Source organism: Guillardia theta (assembly GCF_000315625.1).
Source record: "Guillardia theta CCMP2712 unplaced genomic scaffold GUITHscaffold_5, whole genome shotgun sequence".
Classification (NCBI taxonomy): domain Eukaryota; class Cryptophyceae; order Pyrenomonadales; family Geminigeraceae; genus Guillardia; species Guillardia theta.
The window spans coordinates 710,657-730,567 of record NW_005434669.1 but is presented as its reverse complement, the minus strand read 5'-3'; the positions used below and the strand labels follow the sequence as shown (position 1 = coordinate 730,567).

Sequence of the window (19,911 nt, the reverse complement as noted above, 5' to 3'; positions counted from 1 at the left end):
CTCTTTGCCGTCGAAATGTCAAAGTTATGCTCCTCGTCGAGCCTCGCCGCGATTCTCCTCTGCTCGAACATATTGTTCCATGCAGCAGTCGAGTGCGATGCTAGGGAAGCGAGGGAGCAGGCGACCATGGTGGAGCACAACTTTCCTTTCTTCGACGTGGACGGCTGGAGCTGCTGGGGGCTGGGGTGTCAGAACCTGAGCACCTTCGGGGCGTCGCTGGCTGGAGGGGATGAGGGCGACGAGATCTGGTTGGAGCATGAGCGACAGAGGTGGTGAGGTGACGTGCTGCCTCAGGTTCTTCTCCGCGCCGAGACACTTCCTGCAGAGAGTCCGGCGAGCGACCTCTCTGTCCTTGAGGTAGTTCTCCCTCCCCCCTTCTCCTCCCAGGCCCTCACGCCAGCACTAGGATCTCACACCCCGAGTTCAACTCGCTCCATCGCGATGCTCTCTCACACTTCGACATCGTCATGGCGTCGACCTCCAACCTCTCCGTCGGACTGACCGGCGTGTTCGATCCCTGGGTGCCCTTCTCTGACATCACCATCAACCTCGACAAGCCTGAGGTGAGGAGAGAAGACGAGACGAGACGAGACGAGACGAGACGAGACGAGGTGACGATCGACTTCTGACAACGACTTGCAGTCAGGATGGCGTCATACACATGACGGCAGGATAGCAGAGGGGGAGGAAACAAGGCGAGTGATCCAGACGCTTGATCGGCTCCTCATCCGCGGCTCCTTCTACGCAGGCTACGAGGTATTTCTCTCCCCCCCTCCCCCTCCTGACTGCTTGCAGGTGACGTCACTAGAGCACCTCCGGCTCCTCGCGCCCAGAGACCCGCTAGTTGAGAGCTCGAGCGAGTCCGTCCAGTTGGCGCCAGCGGGAGCAGACGCGAGGGACGTTCGCTTCTTCAGCGAGGACCACGCTATCTTCTCCGATCGCCTGCTGCACGTGCAACACGAAAGCAAAGAGCAGAAGAAATCCGAACAGCAGGAGGAGCAGGAGGAGCAGGAGGAGCAGGAGGAGCAGGAGGAGCAGGAGGGTCATGGTGCAAGTGAAGCGGCTGAAGCAGCGCTCGTAGAGGTTGAGCGAGAGCTTCTTGGGAAGTTGGAGCAGCCGCGTAGGATAGAGATCGAAGTGAGAGAGCCGATGCACTTCGAGTACATCGCCACAGCCAACATCGAGGAGGAGGAGGGGAAGGCGTCAGCGGAGAGCAGCGTCGACTCTGATTCCATCCCTTCCTTCCTCGCGCAATCGACAGACGCGGACAAGGTTGAAGTCAGCGCGTCGCATCGAGACCAAGAGGACGTGATAAGGACAGATCAGTGCCAGCAGATGAAACGTCGCTACGAGATCCAGCCGTGCGTCTCCTGGGGGACAGCCGTGTACCTATCTGACGTGCAGGAGGTCTGGTCACAGCTGGATTGTGACACAGAGCTCGGGTTCAAGTGCGTGTTCTCACAAGGCAAGGAAGGGGAGGAGAAGGAGGAGGAAGAGGAGGAGGAGAAAGAATTGCTCGTGGAGGCGGAGAAAGCCTTGAGCTTCGCTCGCTTCGGTTCTCATTCTGCCACATACGCGAGCGCTGCTGCAGCCTTCGAGGCAGCTGCTGGCAAGTTGTCAAACGCTTTCAAGCTGGGGAGTGCGCGGGCCGCATACCTACTGGCTGAGATGAAAGAGTTTCAAGAAATCGAGGCTGCTGACGTCACCTACCAGCTGGCAGCCAGCATGGGAAGCCGCGACGCCAAGTTTGTGCTTGGAGTCAAGCAGGCGCTTCAAGTGACGGCATGGCAAAGGAACTGCAGCACCGAGCAGAGCTGGAAGGAAGAGCATGTTTCCATCCTGGCTACGGAGAGCGAGACTTGGCTGCACGACGCTGCTCAGAGAGGAAGTGAGCTGGCGCTGCTGGCGATGGGTTACAGGCACTATGAGAGCTCCGGGGCAGGAAGTCTCCTGGCGCAGAAGGACGAGGAGCTTTGCAGCCGAGCCTTCCACTGGTATCGCGCCGCTGCTGACTTGGCGTCAAAGGCCATCGAGGTACTTGCAGCTGCTGTGACAGCCATGAGCTGATGTCCTCGCTTGTCGAGCAGAAACACGGAGGGAGCGACGCTGAGGGGGAGCAAGTGAGGCTATCGGAGGTGCTGAGACGCTCCGTCGCCTCCTCCTCTCACCCTCTACAGGTGGAATGGGATCCAGCCAAGGACGAAAGGGAGGACGATGCTCAGCTGCAGTTCCTGCAGCACAAGGTCGACATGCCTGCTCGCAGGTGGCTGGCTGAGTTGAGGGTTTAGGCGGACAAAGGAGGAGGGAAGGAGGCTGTTGAGGCTCAGATTCAGGTGAGGAGAGAGGAGAGGAGGGAAGGTGTTGACTGAAGCATGTCAGTTTGCGATCAGAAAGTTCCATGGGATCAAAGGATCCGAGCGCGACTTGGAGCAGGGCGCGGTAAGCTCCTCTACTCTCCTGCTGCAGTTTCCTCCTGTGCTGCTTCCCCCTCCCCTCCCCCTCCTCCTCGCTAGCAGTGAAATCTCTGCGCTAGGCTTATCTCGAGAAAGCCGCAGAAGCCGAGGACGGGCTTGCTCTCGCTAATCACGGGTGAGTCGCCGGGAGGTTCTGATGAGGCGGGCGTGAGAGCTGGGCGGGAAGGTACATGCTGGCCAACGGCTGGGGAACTGAGAAGAATGTAACCAAGGCGATTGAGAAATTCGAGAGAGGCAAAACGAATTCCTCCTCCTCCTCTTCCTCCTCTTCCTCCTCCTCCTCCTCCTCCTCCTCCTCCTCCTCCTCCTCCTCCTCCTCCTCCCACCTCCCCCCACCTCCTCCCACCTCCTCCCGTGCCTCCTTCTATTCCTGAAACTTCATTAACGCTCCTTCAGCCATTGCACTCGGAGAACCTGGAGGCTACGTAGGGCTGGGCTACATCCACTACTATGGTCTAGGAAGTGCTGAACAGAACTACAGCAAGGTCTTCTCTCCCCTACCTCCTCGAGCTTCACCTTCCCCTTCTGTCCTCTGCCTCTTCTGATCGCCTGACTCATGGCAGGCCTACGAGTTCTACAAGAAAGCCGCCGAAAGGAACGACGTGCAGGCGCTGTTCAACATGGGGGAGATGCTTCGAGGAGGGTCAGGCGGCAGAGCGAGAGGAAGTCGAACTCATGCGCCTGCCAGGCAAGGAGTCGAACGGAACCGCACGGAAGCCTTTAGATGCTTTCACGCCTCCGCCATGGTCCCTCCCTCCCCCTCTCCCTTCCCGGCCACGTTGACTTGCCAGCAGCGGGGTCACTTCAAGGCGATGTACATGCTGGGTCAAAGCTACTGGTTCGGATGGGGTACTGAGAGGAGGTAGGGAGAGCAGAGCAGGCGGAGGAGCTTCGCTGAACATCTTGGTTCCATGCAGCTGCTTCGACGCAGCTTTCCTCATGAAGCTCGTAGCTGTAAGTCTTGATACCTCTGACATGACCAGCTGAGCAGTCAGCAGGAACGAGGGCCATGGGCTGACGTCCTCAAGAACGCATACACCTTGTTCAAGCGGAGGAAGTACGCCAACGCGTTCAAGCTGTATCTGGTCCCTTCCCTCGCCTCCTGCTCAGACTAACAAGCGAGCAGCGAGCAGCGCAAGTCGGTTTCGAGGTGGCGCAGTGTAACGCAGCTTGGATGATCCTCAAGGGGCTGGTGCGCGCAGGACGAGGGTCGAGCACCATCTGACGAGGCGCAGGCGCGAGTTGAGCAGCCGGAGACGAGGGGCGACGTCAACTGCAGCAGGAGCTTTGCCGTCGCTCTGCTCGAGAAGGCGTCGATGCAGGGAAGCGGCGAAGCTTCAGGTCCCTTCCGTCGCTTCCCTGGCGAGCGAGTGAAGTTGCTGACAGTGTGGCTGGGGGACATGGCGATGGAGGAGAAGCGATACGAGTCAGCCACAAGACTCTATGAGAAGGCGCTGACACAGCATGACTCTTACATGGCCCGGTGCGCCTGGCAGACCTCTCTCGTGTTCTCCTCCTCTCCCTCCCTCCTTCCTCTCCCTCCTCTTCGATCATCATCGCCTCTCCATCTCGCCTGCAGTTCCTCCTTTTCTCCTTTCCTCTACTCCTCCTCCACCTCATCGAGGTCTCAGGGCTGCCATCGCGCTTGGTCAGATGTACGAACGGGGGTTAGGAGTGGCGGCGGACGAGCAGCGAGCTCTGAGCTTCTACCGGCTTGCTCGCCATCTGGGAGGGGAGGGAGAGGTAACAGAGCTTGCAATCGCGACGGCATGACAGGAGGCAGGTGGCTGCGGTGGCTGCAGAGACGATGATGGAGGTGAAGACATCATGGAAGACGCTAGTCGAAGGCATCAAGGTGAAGCTCGACGGCTGCTGCTCACGCGATGAAAGTCTTGCTCAGGGAGCATGGGCCTACGTCAGCGACTCGTTGTGGCCCCGATCAAAGTGAGAGCAGATATTGTCGAGCGAGAGAAAACGCAGCAGAGCAAAGGAGCTTCTTCCTCCTCCGACACCTCCTACCCTCCCATCTCTCATCGCCACGACATGATGCGAGCAGGCAGTCCTGGCATCCCCTGCGGTCCTGCTGGTCCAGCCTGCAGCAGCGTGAGGTCTGACAAGCAGCAGCGCACAGCACCTGTCCTCGTGTGCCGCCCTTGCCTGCCCGTCCTGGCAGCCCCTGAAGCCCCTGTTGTCCTTCCGGGCCCGGAGGACCTTCTCATACCTCAGTCCCCGCGCATCTTGACCCTCTCACTCACCGGGAGCGCCTTCCTTGCCCTCCGGGCCCTCGTCTCCCTCCTCGCCCTCCTTCCCTTCCGTCCCTTGCAGCCCATGAGGTCCGGGAGGTCCGGGAGGTCCGTCCCTGCCGGAGGGTCCGGGGTCGCCCTGCACACGAAGAGGTGAGAACACAGCAGCAAGCAAGCAAGCAAGCAAGCAGCCTCGACTTGCCTGCGGTCCTGGAGGTCCTGGAGGTCCCGGCGGACCCGGGAGGTTTGAGAGACCTGGCAGAAGTCAGGAGGAGAGCTCATCATGAGACGAGGAGGAGAGCATGGCATGAGAGGAAGCGATGTCTTGCAACTGACCAGCTGCTCCGAAAGGACCTGGAGGGCCGCGAGGACCCTCTGGGCCAGGAGCAGAAGCCTTCTCGATCTGCATCGACATGTCACACGGAGAGTCGTGCGAGGGCGGCCAACCAGCTCCCTCACGACGCCCTCGTTGGAGGCCTCGAGCGCACCAAGCATGCGGCTAGAGAAGAGCATCAATACCCCGACATGGCCCCAGCAATCAACTACTTCATCCCCCTGATCTTCGCGGCAGCCAACTCCGCGATTCTCTTCTGATTTCTCTGCAACCCTTCCAGTCCCTCTTTGAAGAGCTTCAATCGATCAGGAGAGCAGGGTAAGCGCAACCTGTTCGGAGAAGTTCGTCTGCTATCCTGCGATTTTCTTTGGCTCGTTCCAGCACCTTAGAGAGCCTCGCTGCTGAGATGGTGACCTGCGCTTGTCATGCGCGAAGGGGTCAAGTCATTTTACCTTGGCTTCCTGCTTCTCATTTGCAAGCATTCGCTGTTTGGGCAGACATTTCGCCTTCCCGTCTACGACGAAGCACTTGAAGCTGCCTGCTCCTCCACGTCAACAGACGATCTCAATGCCAAGTATAGAAGCAAACCTTGCGCCTCGATTCTTCTCTCGGATGTCCATCCTGCTGCACAAAAAGATGAGACCTCAGACTAGCATCTCCCTCCCTCCATCCCTCCCTCCATCCCTCCCTCCATCCCTCCCTCCATCCCTCCCTCCATCCCTCCCTCCATCCCTCCCTCCTCCTTGTCTTCTCTTACCTAGGCCTGTCATCACCATCAATACCAGCGTCGCCCCTGCCGCAGCCGGCATCCACAGTCGGTCGGCCATCACGGCATGACCCTTCAACATCAAGTCTGCCTCAGGTGCTATGATATGATAATAATCAGGACAGCAATAAGAGATAGGGGACTCACTGCCAGATCGCTTTTGGTCGTCTGCCCCGGCTCCCTTGGTCCCTGCCTTGGTGCAGCCCACCACCTCCTCCATCTCATCCTCCCCTCCTCCACCTTCTCTCCCCTCCACCACCACCACCACCATCACTTCCTCCTCCACCTCCTCCACCTCCTCTCCCCTCCTCTATCTCCTCCTCCCCTCCTCTATCTCCTCCTCCCCTCCTCCACCTCCTCTCCCTTCCTCCACATCTCCTCCCCCTGCTGCTCCTCAAAATTACCTTCCCATTGGCATTAGCGTGCGACGAGGGCACGAGGAGCGCTGCTTGAGTGAAAGAGCATGTCCAATGGTCTCTGCGGATGCTTTTGCGGAAGCAGGATGCTTCTTGCTGGTTGGGCAGGAGGAGGCTGTCGAGTGTCTGTCAGAGATCTCGATCGAGTCCAGCTGTCTTCCCTCGCAGCTCCCGACGAGCTTCTCTTCGAGCAGGAGCGGGCGAGCGGAGGGTCTGTGAGAATGAGGGCTCTGGTACAGGAGATTCTCAATGAGATCCGTCTAGCCAACTGGAAAAGAAAACCGAGGGCGATCGCGATGCTCGGAGCAGACAAACATGCTAACTTCAGCGTCTCAGCTCCGTACAGGCCCAGGAGTGAAGGGAGGGGACAGGTAGCGCAAGCACAAGGGCATATCGCATGCATCGGAGCTAACTGTCCTGCTTTTGGCTCCTCAGGTATCGTCTGCCAAGAGCGGGCTAGTTCCTCTCGAGATCGTGCGGGCCAAGGCAGTCGAGTCGATCCTCGAGTGCCGGGACTGGGAGCTGGAGCACGAGCTCGGCGACTACTCGCAGCCGTCGCCTCAAGCCTCGTCCATCCACATTAGAGAAGGTGACAGGAGGAGGAGGAGGAGGAGGAGGAGGAGGAGGGTTCACTCATGGTCACTATGAAGATCTCGACATGGCATATCACACCGAGAGAAGCAAGCTGCTGTCGTCTCATGCGCAGAAGGATCACAACAACGGGCTCAACATCATCAAGAACTCATTGGCGATCCTCAGGTCCAGTGACACGTTGCTGCGCCATCGCTGACTGTGACAAGCAGGGAAGACTTCGTGCAGGACATCACACTTACAAGATGATTCGCAACCGGGTTGATACACGCCAGTGTTGGAACGTGCAACCATGAAAGTCACATGCACAAGGCCCTACATCCTCACTCCCTCTAACTATCATCGCTTGCGACATCTCTCGACGACAAGTCGTTTTCCAACTGCCACCAGATGTCAAGGAGACAAACAGTTCTCATGAACTCACTTACATTCACCTCGCAAGTGAGACCAGGCTCCAACGGTTCCATGCTTCCCCAACGACCGATCGTAAGTCGCATGCGCTGATGCAGAACTTCGATGGAGACGTTGCGAAGGAGGACACTGCTTCCTGGCGTCAACATGCCGAGCTCCGCACCCGCAGCCAGCAGTAGAATGCATCCAGTTTCCTGCCATGACAGCAGGAGGTGAGGATGCGGAAGGAGCAGTGGGGCCTCCTCACATCTCCTATCAGAACGTCTCCGTACCCTCCTTCGTGCTCCTCTCCTGCTCGCCCTTGAACGCACACCCTCACAACTTTAGCCTTGAGGCTGACGCCGGCTGATCGACGAGTGACGTCACCAACCTTGAAGCCTGCGAACAAGTTCAAGACAGATACCATGCATGACCAGACATGTGCCAGCTACTCGCTCTCACATCCTCCGCCTCCTTTCACCTCTGCCAGTAGGTTTGCAGCCCGCCACTACATGTCATTCTCTATCTGCTACTACAAGACATCCTCCACATCACTGTGCGAACATATATCGCGTCTATCACAAGACAAGCATGTCTGACTGTGTTTTCTTGTCTTCTTCCCTTCCGCTTCCTCCACACGTCATCGTCTCTCACTTGTTTCCGTCGCCATACCGCCATTCAGACCGCCATTGCTTCCGCCATCAGTTCCGCCATTGCCCTCCTGTGTAGGGGTTGGCCAGTCGCTCCCTAGGAAAAATGCTCAAGGGATGGAAGTGACGATGACGGCAAATGGTGGAGGAGGAGGAGGAGGAGGAGGGATGTGAGAGGTGCGAGTGAAGACACTGTGAGATGGAGACTATCTTCAACGGGCTGATCGAAAGCGATCATCCTCTACAAGTCAAGCTCGACCTGTTCGAGGTACTACACGTGGAAGACGCTGCGAGTGTCGCTGACATGAGCATGTTCAGAAGCTTATCCTTGCAACGAAGCGCCTGACGGAAGGCGATGCTAAGGTTCTGGCTCAAGCTGCGGCTGGGTGGAGCATGGAGGGTCAGCACGGGTGTGGTTGGGTGAAGCAACTGAGATTGCTTGACAGGTCCTGACAGCCTTCGTAAGGAAATGGGAAGTGAGATCGTGTCAAGGTGAGGAGAATGCAAGATAATGATGATTGTTTTCTTGAATTGATGATGATGACGACGACGACGACGACGATGGAGATGATGATGATGATAAAGAAGATGAAGAAGATGATGATTTCTCGATGTGCTGGTGATGTTTCTGTTATCTGAGCCATTGATCCTACTAAGACAACAACCACGTACTGTCCTGCCGCCTTGTCTCGTCCTCCCCTTGCTCTTCTGCCTCCACCGGCTGCTCTCAATTTTAGGGTCAGGCTGCTTTTAGACCGGGGGGCGTCCTTTGCTGCTTCGGTCTTAGAGCAAGGATGTCGGAACAAGAGCCTGCCGGAGGTGGCTGCTTCTCTCCCCGCGCTCCTCCTGCTCTTTTTGAGGTTCGGCACGTGGACGCTCAGTGACGAGCAGGTCTTGACGTGCTCGCCTGACTCCATCCTGACTGTGCTGAAGCTACTGGATGTGATGGCGCTCGTCCTGCAGGAGGACAGGCCTCCCCTCGAGCCTCTTGCCGTGCTGGGGCATGTGCTGGTGATCCGACACGAGTCCTCCTCCTCCTGCTCCTGCTCACCTCAGAGCAGGTGGCCTCTGCTCGCCTTGACTCACTCATCGACGAGGCTCTCGCAGAGGGCTGGAGACCAGGAGAAACGAAGTCGTCGAGGAGAGGCGAGGCGATCGTTCGGTTCACGCGAGTTCTCTTGTCTGCCCTCAGCTCTCATCGTCCTGCCCCGACGTCTTTCCTGTTGTTTCCTCCGCCTCCCCTGCTGGAAGAGGATTGGCCCGACCTCCCTGCTCATCTTGTGCGTGAAGTGAGAGCTCAAGGTTTTGCTTGCGAGTGTGCGTACAGTGATGTGAGGCTGCTGTCACCAGCAGGAGCAGCAGCAGGACTGTGTCTTGTTCGAGCTCTGGAGTTTCTCCGCTCACTTTGGGACCATCCGTCGGCTGGTCAATCTTTCCTGGCCTACAGTATGGAGCAGACGATGAGCTACTACATGAGCAGCAGCGAGAACCCCAGCGCATCCTTGAGCATCGTCCTCAGCCTCTGCCCGCAGGTGCCTCCTGTCTCCCTCCCTCTCCCTCCAGCTCTGCTCCTCGTGACCGCATGTCCTCAGGGTCTGGTGGACAAGGCGGTTGGTCACTTCTCGTCACTCGCATGCGATCAGTCGCATTTCTCTGCGGCTCTCCGTCGCCTCCTCAGCCTCCCGCTTTCTCCTCCTCTCGCTCGATGGGTCGGCGCCATTTTCATCGGCTCGTACAAAAGGGGGTGGGGACAAGTCGTGTTCGAAGCCGTTTCTTCCTTCTCCTCGCAGCTCGTGAGCGCGCTCAAGGATCCTGCTGCTTGCTCCTCCTCTCTCGATGTCCTCGCAGCTGCTCTGCTTGGCGATGGCGCGACCTTCGACGGGTTCCACGAGCTGTTTGATCGCTTGGCTCGCGAGCTTGAGGTATCTGCTGCCTTTCTGACTGTGACGTAACTCGAGGTTGCAAGGAAACCAAGAGGATGGATCTAGAGCAAGATGCTTCCTCCCTCTCCCCGTCAAGCTCTTCTCCTCCTCCTCAGGGCCTGGGCGTGGCCCTCGTCGGCCTGGATCTGCCGCGGCGGCAGAGGAAGGGCGTCACTCGAGTCCACGCGTCGGTTCGCAGGACGAGCACTGACGCGCCTTCGGGCCTCTACATGATGGTGACCAACACGATGCCGTCAGAGGAGCAGGAGGAGACGAGAAGCAGCCGAGACCTCAACTCCCTTCCTAGTCGACACGCCAAGACGCAAACGATACATGTCAACTCCCTCAACGAGGTGCTCTCTCCTCCACCACCACGTCCTCATCCTATCTTTCTCTTCTCCTCTTCCTTACGTCTTTCATGTTCTATCCCTATGCGTGTATCGTCTCCTCCCTCTACTCTTGCTGCTGTTTCTCTCTGTTTGCCCGTATCGTTATGTGACTGCAGGAAGTGGCGTTTGGCTTGTCGGTTCCCCTGCTTGAAGAAGGAGAGCATTTCCTCCAGGCATCCTCTCCCTGTCTCTCCTCCTCTCTGTCATCATCGGAACTACCACAGGCAGCATGAGCAGCGTCCTTCTCACTTCACCTCCCCTCCTCAGTCTTCTCCTCGCCCTCATTTTTGGCCTCCTTTGATTCCCGACCTTCCAGGTTTCCATCTTCGGTGAAATCAATGACATGTCGTACAAGTGCTTTTCCTTTCCTGCTCGTCCACTGCTAGTGGGAGACTATCAGGTTCTTTCCTTTCCTCTCTCCTCCATCCTCACCCATGACTAGGAAGAGCGCGAGCATCGCAAGTGGGAGCAGCCTCCCCCTACTCCTCCGTCCTCTCTTTCGCCTGGTTTACAGCAGCTGCTGGGTGAGTTCAGGACATGGAGAGAAAAAGATGAGAAAGGAGGAAGAGGCAGCAGGACCAGAGTAAGAGGCTGCGCAGTTGTGGTGGAGGGCATGTCGCGTGTCCACAGCAGGGAAAAGGAGCTCAGGTGACGATGCGACTGAAACTCGAGGGTCTCATGCTCCGTCAAGATCCTTCCTCGACCGCCATGGCGTCACCGTCACTGACGAGGATGTTGCTGCTGTCCTGCAGAGGTTCTCCACATTCCCTCCTCCTCCCCTCTCGTCGCTCCCCCCCTCCTCTCTCCTCCTCCCCTTTTGTAGTCCTGACACTCTCCTCCTTGGCCTCTCAATTCTGACCTGTCGTGCCCTGTGTCTTCCTCTCGTCCGCCTCCCTCGCCTCCTCCTCGCTTGTTCTTGTTGCTGCTCTCAGGACGGCTCTTGTCTACGGGAGAGAAGAAGAATGCGAAAGCACAAGCGGAGGAGGAACGCGAGGAGTACCAGCAGCCTGTGGCACACTGCGCGGGATCGCCAATATTGGGAACAGGTGAAGGAAGAGAACGAGAAAGCTGCGGGAAATTTGAGTGAGGAAGGAAAGGGAGAGGGAGGGAGGGAGAGGAAGGAGGAGAGGAGGAGGAAAGGAGGAGCAATGACACACTGGTGGACAGCTGCTACATGTCTGCATTCCTGCAGGTGAAACTTTGTAAATTTTATGTGATAGCATAGCATATCACATCATATCACGTCACAGGATGTTTCATGACTTGTCTCAGGTTCTCTTTCACGCCCTTGACTTTCGCTCGCACCTCCTCTCGTCCCGAGCTGCTCGTGTCGGTCAACAGCTGGGAGGAGAGGCAGACAAGCACGCGGCGGCAGTGACGCGCAACGTGCGCCAAGTCTTCCAAGAGCTGGCGAGCAGCAAAGCCGCATGTGAGTTCTCGACCGAAGATGAGGAGGAGGGAGGGAGAAGAAGAGGAAGCGAAGGGGCGAGATGAGGAGGAGGGAGGCGGCGGATGACTGAGCAGATCGTTGACAGTCGTGAACCCCGAGACGCTTCTGCGAACCCTTGAGGGTCGATTTACTCGCGGTGAACAACATGACTCGTGGTAACGCTCTTCTCCTCTTTCACCTTCTTTTCCTTCTCTCTCTCTCCCTCCTCATTCCCTTCTGCTCACTTCCCGCCAATTTCATTTCCCTCGGCTCCTCCATTCCAGTTTACTCTCTTCTCTCCACCACAATTCTCCCCTCCTCCTCTCTCCCCTCCTCCTCTCTTCCCTCCTCTCTTCTCTTCTCCTCACTTTTCTTCGCTTCGCTTCTCTCCCCTCCTCTTCTCTCCTCTCCTCTCCTCTCCTCTCCTCTTCCCTTCCCTTCCCTTCTCTTCTTCCCTTCCCTTCCCTTCCCTTCCCTTCCCTTCCCTTCTTCTCTTCTCTTCTCTTCTCTTCTCTTCTCTTCTCTTCTCTTCTCTTCTCTTCTCTTCTCTTCTCATCTTCTCGTTGGTTCAGTGAGTTTGGTCGGCATCTCCTCACCTGCGTTGAGACTTGTTTCAAAGAGTTGAGAGAGCATGAAAACTTTGACGAGCAGCGGAAGGCGATCAGAAGGGAGGAGGGGAGAGAAGAGGATGCAAATCCTGCCAGCTTGTTTGAGGTAAAGGAGGAGCAGGAGCAGCAGGAGCAGCAGGAGGAGGAGGAGGAGGAGATATGTGACCATCGAGCGAAGGGGGTAGTCGCGAGCTTCATCCAATGCGAGACCTGCGACACGAGCAAGCGTCATCTGGAGACGTTTTGGGTGAGAGAAAGGGGACGAGGGACAAGGAGGAAGGGGTAAAGGGTGAAAGTGCCATAGGAGGAGGAAAGGAGGAGGGAGGGAGGGCGGGGGGCAGGGATGGTGAATGGAGGAGGAGGGAGTTGAAAGTCTGCCAGGACCTTGCTGTTCCGATCGTTGGGGTCATAGAGAGAGAGGATAGTGCAACGGCTCCCTCTCCTCCTCCTCCTCCTCCTTCGCCCTCTGGCTCTCCAGAAGAGAGTGAGAGGAGCCGATAGCTTCCACCTTCTGACTCGCTTCCCTTCCCTCCAGCCATCTCCCTCCCTCATCTTATCGCCCGCTCTCTGGGCGTGGAGGTATTACCTCTCTTTTCCCCCCCCTCCTCGCTCCTCACTTGCTTTATGGTTCTCATGATCTTTGTCAGCGGATGTCGGGAAGCGACCAGTACCACTGCGAGAGCTGCGGGCGATTGAGCGATGCTCGCAAGCACAGCGAGGTGAAGCAGAGGAGGAGGAGGAGGAGGAGGAGGAGGAGGAGGAGGAGGAGGAGGGGGTGACAGGCGACAGATCAACGCGGCTCCTCGTTACCTGCAGGTCACTCTGCTACGGTTTCTTTCTCATACGGGAGACAAAGACTGCAGACACGTCGAGCTGCCAGAGTCTCTGAAACCTTTTTCTCCTCTCCTTTCATCTCATCTCCTCTCCTTTCATCTCCTCTCCTTTCATCTCCTCTCCTTTCATCTCCACCCCCTTCCTCTCCTCTCCTTTCATCTCCACCCCCTTCCTTTCATCTCATCTCCTTTCATCTCCTCTCCTTTCATCTCCTCTCCTTTCATCTCCTCTCCTTTCATCTCCACCCCCTTCCTCTCTTCTCCTCTCATCTCATCTCATCTCATCTCCTCTCATCTCATCTCCTCTCCCTCTCCTCTCCTTGACTGCTGCTACAGGAAACTTTCTTTGCCGACGGAGGGAAGGGGGAGGGGGAGGGGTGGGTGGGTCTCGTATCGGCTCATCGCTGTCATCGCGCATGTGGGCACGTGAGCGGCTCTCGCTTTCTTTTCCTCCGTCACGTCCAGCAGGTCCATCCATCACGGCCACTACGTCGCCTACGCCCGAGCTAGACCGCAGCCTCACGACCCAGGTGAGTGATAGAGGAAGAGCAGCGAGAGGAGAGTGAGGAGGAGTGCAGAGATGTGGTGCAAGTTCGATGACGAGCACGTCGAAATCTCTTCCCTCGAGGTGCGCCTACTTGTCGTTTCGCTCACGCTGACGGCGCCAAGAGCTGTCAAGGGCGCGGGAGGAGGCTGGAGACTCCGTACCTCCTGCTCTACAGCAAGGAAAGACCAGAGCAACCCTGACGTGACTCTGATTGCCTGCAGGAGGAGCAAGTCGACGACAAGGCTGACGCTGTCCCTCCTCGTTGAATCCGCTACAGCCTGCTATTTCGTCCCCTACCCCATCCTCCTCGCCTTGCCTCTATCACCTCCTCGTTCACACGTGGCATTATCCTCATCATCATCGCCTCGCTGTCTAGCCTACTTTAACCACCATCATCTTCACACATGTTGGTTTTTTTCTTTTCTTTATCCATCAACTTCACTCGTTGAGCCACCTCGCCGCCTGTTCCTCCCAGTCACTGCTCGACAACCTGTAAACCTTCCCTCACCTGCTTGGCGTAGTAGGTCAAGATCGCGTCGGCGCCAGCTCGCTTGAAGCAAAGGAGCGTCTCCAGCGCCACGTCCCTCTCGTTCACCCATCCTCGTTCAGCCGCCGCCTTGAGCATCGCGTACTCGCCTGCTCTGCCTGTCACGAGACACAAGGGTGAGGGTGGGATCACCGGACACGTGGTAGGCAGAGATGGGCAAGTTGGTGTTGTCCTTGAGCAGCTTGATGATATCCAGGTAAGGCATGCCAGGCTTGACCTGCAGCAGCGGTGAGACTGCAAGGAAGCAGGGGGGGAAGAGAGTGAAGGAGAGACGAGACGAGGAATACCATGAGCATGTCGGCTCCTTCCGCAGAATCGAGCGCAGCTTCCACAAGAGCCTAAAGCGAGTCAGTCCTCAGGGTTGCAGTTTCAGCTGGAGACCTCGCGGGAGTTGGCTGGGTCCATCTGGTAGGTCTTCTTGTTGGGAGGGGCGTTGGAGCTCTGCTGACACATCAGCTGGAGGCGTCAAGCGTGTCTGATACCTCGCGAGGGGCTGAGTCGAGAGCATCACGGAAGGGGCCGTAGAAGGCTGAGGCGTACTTGGCCGTGTAGGCGACGATGGAGACGTCGGTGAAGCCCTCGGAGTCGAGGGCGTCTCGGATGGCGCCGATCCTCCCGTCCATCATGTCCGAAGGCGCGACCACGTCAGCACCCGCGCGAGCCTGCGCCAGAGCCTGACGGCAAAGCTGCTCGACCGTCTCGTCGTTGAGGATCCTGCCCTTGCCTCCATCTCCTCGCTTGTCCGTGCTGACCATCCCATCGTGCCCCTGGTCGGAGTAGGGGTCCAAGGCAACATCCGTCCAGACGTTGACGCTGCCGCCGTACTTGCCCTTGATCTTGGAGATGAGGGAGGGGATGAAGCCCTCAGGGTTGTAGCACTCGTCCGCGCTGTTCGACTTGAGTCCCTCGGGGATCTTTGGGAACAGGATAACATTGCTGACGCCCTCAGCGATGGCCTCCCCAACCTCGCGCAGGCAGCTCTCCTCCGTGTGTCTCTCACAGCCAGGCATGGAGTCGATCTTCTCGTTGCTGTCCTTGGTGTGTACGAACAGCGGGTAGATGAAGTTGGCTGGCTCCACGCGATTTTCCCGCACCATCGATCTCAGCCCCTCGTTCTTGCGGTTCCTGCGAGGCCTGGCCCTCTGCGGGACCCAGATGTCTCCGTTGGGCCTCTGCTTCAGGCCGTAGATCGACTCCTTCATCACTGCGCGGCATGTCAGCAGCGAGTACCTCTAGCCAACACTCACAACCGTTCCGCTCCACTGCCGTCATCTTCAAGCCCGACAAAGACTGTTGTCGACGGACGGGCCGTGCCCCAGACTTGAGCAGACGCGCGCTGGGCTGAACCGCCACGAAGGCATTGGTGGCAGCGAGAACAGCACAGGAGACGGTGAGCAACAAGGATCTTCGCACGAACATCGCGAAAGACCTGACGATACATCCCATCAGCATTCCACTATCCTTCTTCCCTCATCCGGTATCGCATGTTTCAACAACCCTTGCTCACTTCATTGTGACTTCTCCTCAAATTCTTCTCCTTAAACTTTGCTTAAGCGATGTTATCATTTTTCTCACAGTCCCTTGCTTATCTTCCACTCTTTCCATCCGCTTGCTCAATTTCTTCCCCCACTCCCGTCCCTCCTCGTCCTCCCTCCCTCCTCGTCCTCCCTCCCTCCCCGTCCTCCCGTCCTTCCTCGTCCTCCCTCCCTCCTCGACCTCCCTCCTCCATTAGGCGATGGGGGCCGCACGTCACAAGTCTGACAAAATTACAAGATAAGCTTGAAGGGGCTGACACCTATATTCTGCAAGCTCGCCTCAGCTTTACTTGTTAGTTGAGAATTTAGACAGCAAACGCAGAGGCTTCCAGTCCCTTCAGTTCTGCTCGCAGCCTTTGCCGGGCCCGCGCTCCGAGTTCGCCGTACTGGCCGCTACTGGACGCCGGCAGCGATGGCGAAGGGAAGGAAATAATTAGGAGGAAGGGAAGGGGGAGAAGAGGGTGGAGAAGAGGGTGGAGAAGAGGGTGGAGAAGAGGGAGGAGGAAGAAGATCGATGCTAAGGAACGTTCTCATCATTTCTGATGGAGGGCTCGTTCTCTTCTCCAAGGAGTTCTTCAACACTGTCTCTCAGCCCCGCCTCGTCGGTTCCCTCCTCACTGCCATCCTTGAGTTCTCCACCAACAACGTCGGGGCTCCCGTCAGCTACCTAGAGTTCAGCACCATCGCCGTCTCCATCTGCTCCTCCAAAGGTCCTGAAGACGCCAAGCTCATGCTTGAAAGACCGTCGACAGCCAGCAGCGGCAGCGCTTCCCCGGCTCCTCCTCACCTTTCCCGCCACAAGTCTGAGTTTCATAATCCTGTTGAGCGGCACGAGACTCCATCAGCAACTCCCAAGCAGACGCCAAGGAGGAGCGGAGGAGGATCGCTCATCTGCGCGCTGTTCCATGACGTGGAGGACGGGCCCGAGCTTGGACGGCTGATCGCCGTGGAACTTCTCAGCTCCTTCCGGCGACAGTTCGGCGCGAGCCTAGCCAAGGCAGGTGAGCAGGGTGAGGAGGAAGAGGCTGAGGCAGAAGCAGGTGGGAGGAGGAACGCCACACATCAACCTGAATGACTTCGAGCCCTTTCACGCCACCATCCCGGTGGTGCTGCAGGGGCTGGTCGCTCCTGTGCTGGAGGGGCTGATGCGGGTCAACGGGATCAAGATGTCGCTCCTCCTCTCCGACGACTCGCGCATCCTCCACTGCACCGCTGATGGCGTTGATGGGCTGGGGCTGGGTGCGAACCTGGAGGCGCTCTCCAACCTCTCAGAGGTCCACACAATCCCCTCCTCCTCCTCCTCCTCCTCCTCCTCCTCCTCCTCCTCCTCCTCCTCCTCCTCCTCCTATATTTGAACCTCTTCTCCCCACACACACGGCTGCTTCTTGCCGCATCCTCGTTGGTTGACAAACAGCAGGATGCTATGGGCGCATACAATGATGTCTTCAGGAGCGCCGTGATAAGTGGACGAGGTGTTGTGATCCGAGCTCCTTCTGACTCCTCCATATCCCTCACTTGCTCAGCAGGATCGACAAGGCTACACATTTTCCGGCTGCCATACGCTCAAGCGACCCTTGTGGTTCAGAGTTGCAGGAGTACAAGACCAAGAGATTTCCTCAAGGTAACCCCTCCTTCCCTTTCTCCTCCCCTTCGCCTTCGTCTCCACTCTCCTTTGCTCCCTCAGCTCCCTTTTCCCCCCTTTCCTCCCTCCATCTGCTTTCTTGCTCCGTCGCTCCTTCTCGTGTCGCTCTCAAGTTTGACGCGAGTAGCCTGTGGCAGAGACTGTGCGGATGTGCGTGAAGCTCTTCAAGCTGATGGACAATCTCAATTTGCTGACTGACATGTGATTCTCGCTTGCTCTCTCCTCCTAAAGACTTCAAGCAACGACAGCAGCCTTGGCGGGGGGAATATGGTCGCCTTGACCAGGAGCAGGATGGTACTCGCCTCTGAGATGAGCGGAGGTGAGGAGAGCGAGTAGAACAAACAGAGAAGGAAAGAAGAATGAAACGAGAAGGTCGGAAGGTTCTGGTAGGAGGGATCGAGGAAGAGAGGGGGAGAGGACTACAAGCAGACCTGGCGGCAGCCCCCGCCATGGCGAGCTCCTTGGAGAGCAACTCGGACATTTCTTTCAGCGGGAGAGGCGAACCTGAGCAAGGAGAATCAGCAGAAGCTGATGGGATGGAGCCAAACCAGGAGGATTTTTCTTGCAGAGCTCCAACAGGGGCAGCTGGAGGGCCTGATCGGAGGATGAGCGGACGAGATGCAGGGAAGGGCTGTAGAGGAGGAGGAAGGCGAACGAGCTGAGGGAAGAGAGGCAGAACCTGACTCCAGGAGAAGCTGAGATTCCATGGGCTGTTGCCCTTGGCTCGGTTGATGGCGTTCAGCCTGTTCAAGTTCAGCCGGCATCAGGAGCGAAGGAAGGCAAAGAGGAAGGGGCCAAAGACTCAGACCTGGCAGCTGCATCCTCCAAAGATTGTCCGCCGCTGAGGAAGTTCACTCCTGGCATGGCACATGGCATGCAGCGGCGGAGGACGGTAATCGTCGCCTCTCCGAGTTCCTCAGCTGTGTACTTGCGCTGGCAGCTCTTGCCCGGGTTGACCTGAGGAGCATCAGCCATCAGCCTCGTGCTTCCCTCTGGTGTCACCATGTTTGGCTTCAGCGTTGTGCCCTCCATGTACACCCCATGGTCCAACATCGCCTGCAGTGGGTGAGGAGGAGAGACGAGGGGGGAAGTGGGAGGTGAACCTTGTAGAGGTGAGACTGGACTTTGACGTTGACTCGGATGGCTGTCTCAAGGTCGTAGTCGCCCTGTTTGCTCTCTTGATCAGCCCCTCCGCCTCCTTCGCTCTTGAAACAGGACAAGACCTGCAGGCTGATGTCTGGTTCCACGATGGGCATGAGACCTTCACTCTGCGGGCAAGTGAGAAAAGAAGAGAAGGCAAGGCAGCTCGCCTGGCAGATAAGAGCATAGCGAGCAAGGTCCTCCATGTTCGTGCGAACCGCGAGGTCAGAAATGTCGCCATCCTGACGTCTCGTCAACCTGCTGCGTCTCCATCCTCCTCCTTCAGATCTCCTCTACCTTGATCACCAGCGGGCTTCTCCACTTGGCGAATCTCGCGCCCGCCTCGTAGTAGGAGCGGCAGCGGGTGCCGAGGGAGTCGAGGCCTTGCATGACCGTCGCACCGCCAGCGCCAGGAAGAGTCGCGACCTTGAGGTGAGGCTTCACCCCCGGCACGATCCCCTGGGACATGAGCAGCGACGGGAAAGGTTCGCCGGCGTCGCTGCGCTGAAAGATGGTCTCGGGGTCCAAGATAGCTGAAAGACGAATGAGAGGAGCAAGACGTTAAGCGGAAAACAAATAAACCAGCACTGAGATAGTCCGAGCCCACGGGATTGGTGAAGAGCATCTGGCGATAAAGTCTGACAAGGTCTTCGTCACTCTGTGAATCTCCTCCTCCCCACTTCCTCTCGTCTCCCCTCCCTCCCTCTCGCTCTGTCTCGCCTTCAGGTTCATAGAGATGTCGCATACCTTCGATTCTCTTCTGTGTTGACAATACCCACTTTCTCAAATCTGTCTCCAATCGTTCCGGGCCCCTCATCGCATGCCGTAATGCCCTTCCCTGCCGTCCCTTCAATCCTCCATCACTTCTTGTCAGACTCACCGGAGCGAGCGACGAGTTCAGCAGTCTCTCGCAAAGCTTTCTTCTGTTCTACTGACAGGTGAGCTCCTCCTGCATTCCTCTTCAACTTCCAGCCACCAAATCATATCGGCGGTACCATGACAGTCAATCATATTCAAAGCGACGACTCCTGCTCGAACGTCTGCAGAGAGTGAGGAAGGAAGAGAAGGAAGAGACAAACCTCGTCCTATGCTTGGCTTGTTGAAAAAGTTAACAGAGAATCCACATGCTGAACCGATCGAGCTGCAAAGCGCACAGGGTCAGTCGAGTTCTTGAATGTTTGCTGATTCATCATAGATTTGCTGGTTGTTCATTTGTTTCCAAGATCTTGGCCGATTCCTGCTATGTTCTAACTTTTGATTCTCAATTCCATTCCCTTTGCCTGACCTGGGGGTTCTCGACCCGCTTCTCCATCTCTGCTTGCCCCCTTACCTCCACCTCTCGAGCTTGAAACTCCCCCTCCTCCCACTCCCCCATTCAGCTACAGAGGAGCCCCCTCCTCCTTTCTCCTACTTTCTCCTACTTTCTCCTACTTTCTCCCTCGCAAGGCTATGAGT

General features: G+C 57.3%; 8 protein-coding genes across 8 annotated transcripts in view; 4 read left to right on the top strand and 4 right to left on the bottom strand.

Moving 5' to 3' along the window:
• Positions 1-15: 15 nt before the first annotated feature.
• Positions 16-4,422, top strand: GUITHDRAFT_100719 (hypothetical protein; the record flags this gene model as incomplete). The annotated part of the gene is made up of 20 exons (XM_005840671.1): positions 16-248; positions 295-357; positions 407-563; positions 643-756; positions 796-2,034; positions 2,088-2,135; positions 2,178-2,243; positions 2,289-2,333; positions 2,380-2,439; positions 2,556-2,589; positions 2,871-2,959; positions 3,038-3,117; positions 3,163-3,220; positions 3,269-3,336; positions 3,392-3,428; positions 3,473-3,559; positions 3,601-3,666; positions 3,710-3,957; positions 4,106-4,217; positions 4,258-4,422. The coding sequence occupies 20 exons, from the start codon at positions 16-18 to the stop codon at positions 4,420-4,422; spliced, it is 3,069 nt and encodes a 1,022-aa protein (XP_005840728.1).
• An 82-nt stretch (positions 4,423-4,504) lies between these two features.
• On the bottom strand, positions 4,505-5,899 carry GUITHDRAFT_100718 (hypothetical protein; the record flags this gene model as incomplete). The annotated part of the gene is made up of 8 exons (XM_005840670.1): positions 4,505-4,584; positions 4,730-4,856; positions 5,165-5,216; positions 5,264-5,336; positions 5,381-5,465; positions 5,504-5,589; positions 5,640-5,675; positions 5,809-5,899. 8 exons carry the CDS (start codon positions 5,897-5,899, stop codon positions 4,505-4,507), a joined length of 630 nt encoding a protein of 209 aa, XP_005840727.1.
• A 381-nt stretch (positions 5,900-6,280) lies between these two features.
• On the top strand, positions 6,281-7,073 carry GUITHDRAFT_100717 (hypothetical protein; the record flags this gene model as incomplete). The annotated part of the gene is made up of 4 exons (XM_005840669.1): positions 6,281-6,604; positions 6,669-6,822; positions 6,884-6,992; positions 7,037-7,073. The coding sequence occupies 4 exons, from the start codon at positions 6,281-6,283 to the stop codon at positions 7,071-7,073; spliced, it is 624 nt and encodes a 207-aa protein (XP_005840726.1).
• An 83-nt stretch (positions 7,074-7,156) lies between these two features.
• GUITHDRAFT_100716 (hypothetical protein) lies at positions 7,157-7,655 on the bottom strand (the record flags this gene model as incomplete). Its single annotated transcript, XM_005840668.1, has 4 exons — positions 7,157-7,204; positions 7,259-7,429; positions 7,483-7,613; positions 7,649-7,655. 4 exons carry the CDS (start codon positions 7,653-7,655, stop codon positions 7,157-7,159), a joined length of 357 nt encoding a protein of 118 aa, XP_005840725.1.
• A 408-nt stretch (positions 7,656-8,063) lies between these two features.
• Positions 8,064-11,784, top strand: GUITHDRAFT_132807 (hypothetical protein; the record flags this gene model as incomplete). Its single annotated transcript, XM_005840667.1, has 13 exons — positions 8,064-8,132; positions 8,183-8,227; positions 8,311-8,340; positions 8,756-8,875; positions 8,926-9,786; positions 9,903-10,139; positions 10,492-10,575; positions 10,618-10,823; positions 10,867-10,929; positions 11,108-11,221; positions 11,343-11,367; positions 11,448-11,604; positions 11,711-11,784. The coding sequence occupies 13 exons, from the start codon at positions 8,064-8,066 to the stop codon at positions 11,782-11,784; spliced, it is 2,085 nt and encodes a 694-aa protein (XP_005840724.1).
• A 2,217-nt stretch (positions 11,785-14,001) lies between these two features.
• On the bottom strand, positions 14,002-15,558 carry GUITHDRAFT_160911 (hypothetical protein; the record flags this gene model as incomplete). Its single annotated transcript, XM_005840822.1, has 7 exons — positions 14,002-14,054; positions 14,101-14,228; positions 14,272-14,356; positions 14,427-14,477; positions 14,521-14,580; positions 14,622-15,343; positions 15,387-15,558. 7 exons carry the CDS (start codon positions 15,556-15,558, stop codon positions 14,031-14,033), a joined length of 1,242 nt encoding a protein of 413 aa, XP_005840879.1. The 3' UTR covers positions 14,002-14,030.
• A 630-nt stretch (positions 15,559-16,188) lies between these two features.
• GUITHDRAFT_132805 (hypothetical protein) lies at positions 16,189-17,029 on the top strand (the record flags this gene model as incomplete). Its single annotated transcript, XM_005840666.1, has 2 exons — positions 16,189-16,675; positions 16,722-17,029. 2 exons carry the CDS (start codon positions 16,189-16,191, stop codon positions 17,027-17,029), a joined length of 795 nt encoding a protein of 264 aa, XP_005840723.1.
• Positions 17,030-17,550: 521 nt separating this feature from the next.
• The window catches only part of GUITHDRAFT_159189 (fructose-bisphosphate aldolase), a gene marked incomplete at its 3' end in the record, with an annotated part of 2,524 nt that continues 163 nt past the window's right edge, over positions 17,551-19,911 (bottom strand). Inside the window, exons 2-16 of the mRNA XM_005840665.1 lie at positions 19,536-19,597; positions 19,452-19,496; positions 19,337-19,405; positions 19,204-19,294; positions 19,039-19,094; positions 18,754-18,989; positions 18,627-18,698; positions 18,540-18,584; positions 18,420-18,482; positions 18,319-18,372; positions 18,125-18,273; positions 17,996-18,059; positions 17,865-17,910; positions 17,748-17,820; positions 17,551-17,620 (exon numbers count right to left, since the gene is read on the bottom strand). Of these exons, the coding sequence (XP_005840722.1) occupies positions 17,551-17,620; positions 17,748-17,820; positions 17,865-17,910; positions 17,996-18,059; positions 18,125-18,273; positions 18,319-18,372; positions 18,420-18,482; positions 18,540-18,584; positions 18,627-18,698; positions 18,754-18,989; positions 19,039-19,094; positions 19,204-19,294; positions 19,337-19,405; positions 19,452-19,496; positions 19,536-19,597 (1,195 nt within the window). The remainder of the gene's footprint in view (positions 17,621-17,747; positions 17,821-17,864; positions 17,911-17,995; positions 18,060-18,124; positions 18,274-18,318; positions 18,373-18,419; positions 18,483-18,539; positions 18,585-18,626; positions 18,699-18,753; positions 18,990-19,038; positions 19,095-19,203; positions 19,295-19,336; positions 19,406-19,451; positions 19,497-19,535; positions 19,598-19,911) is intronic.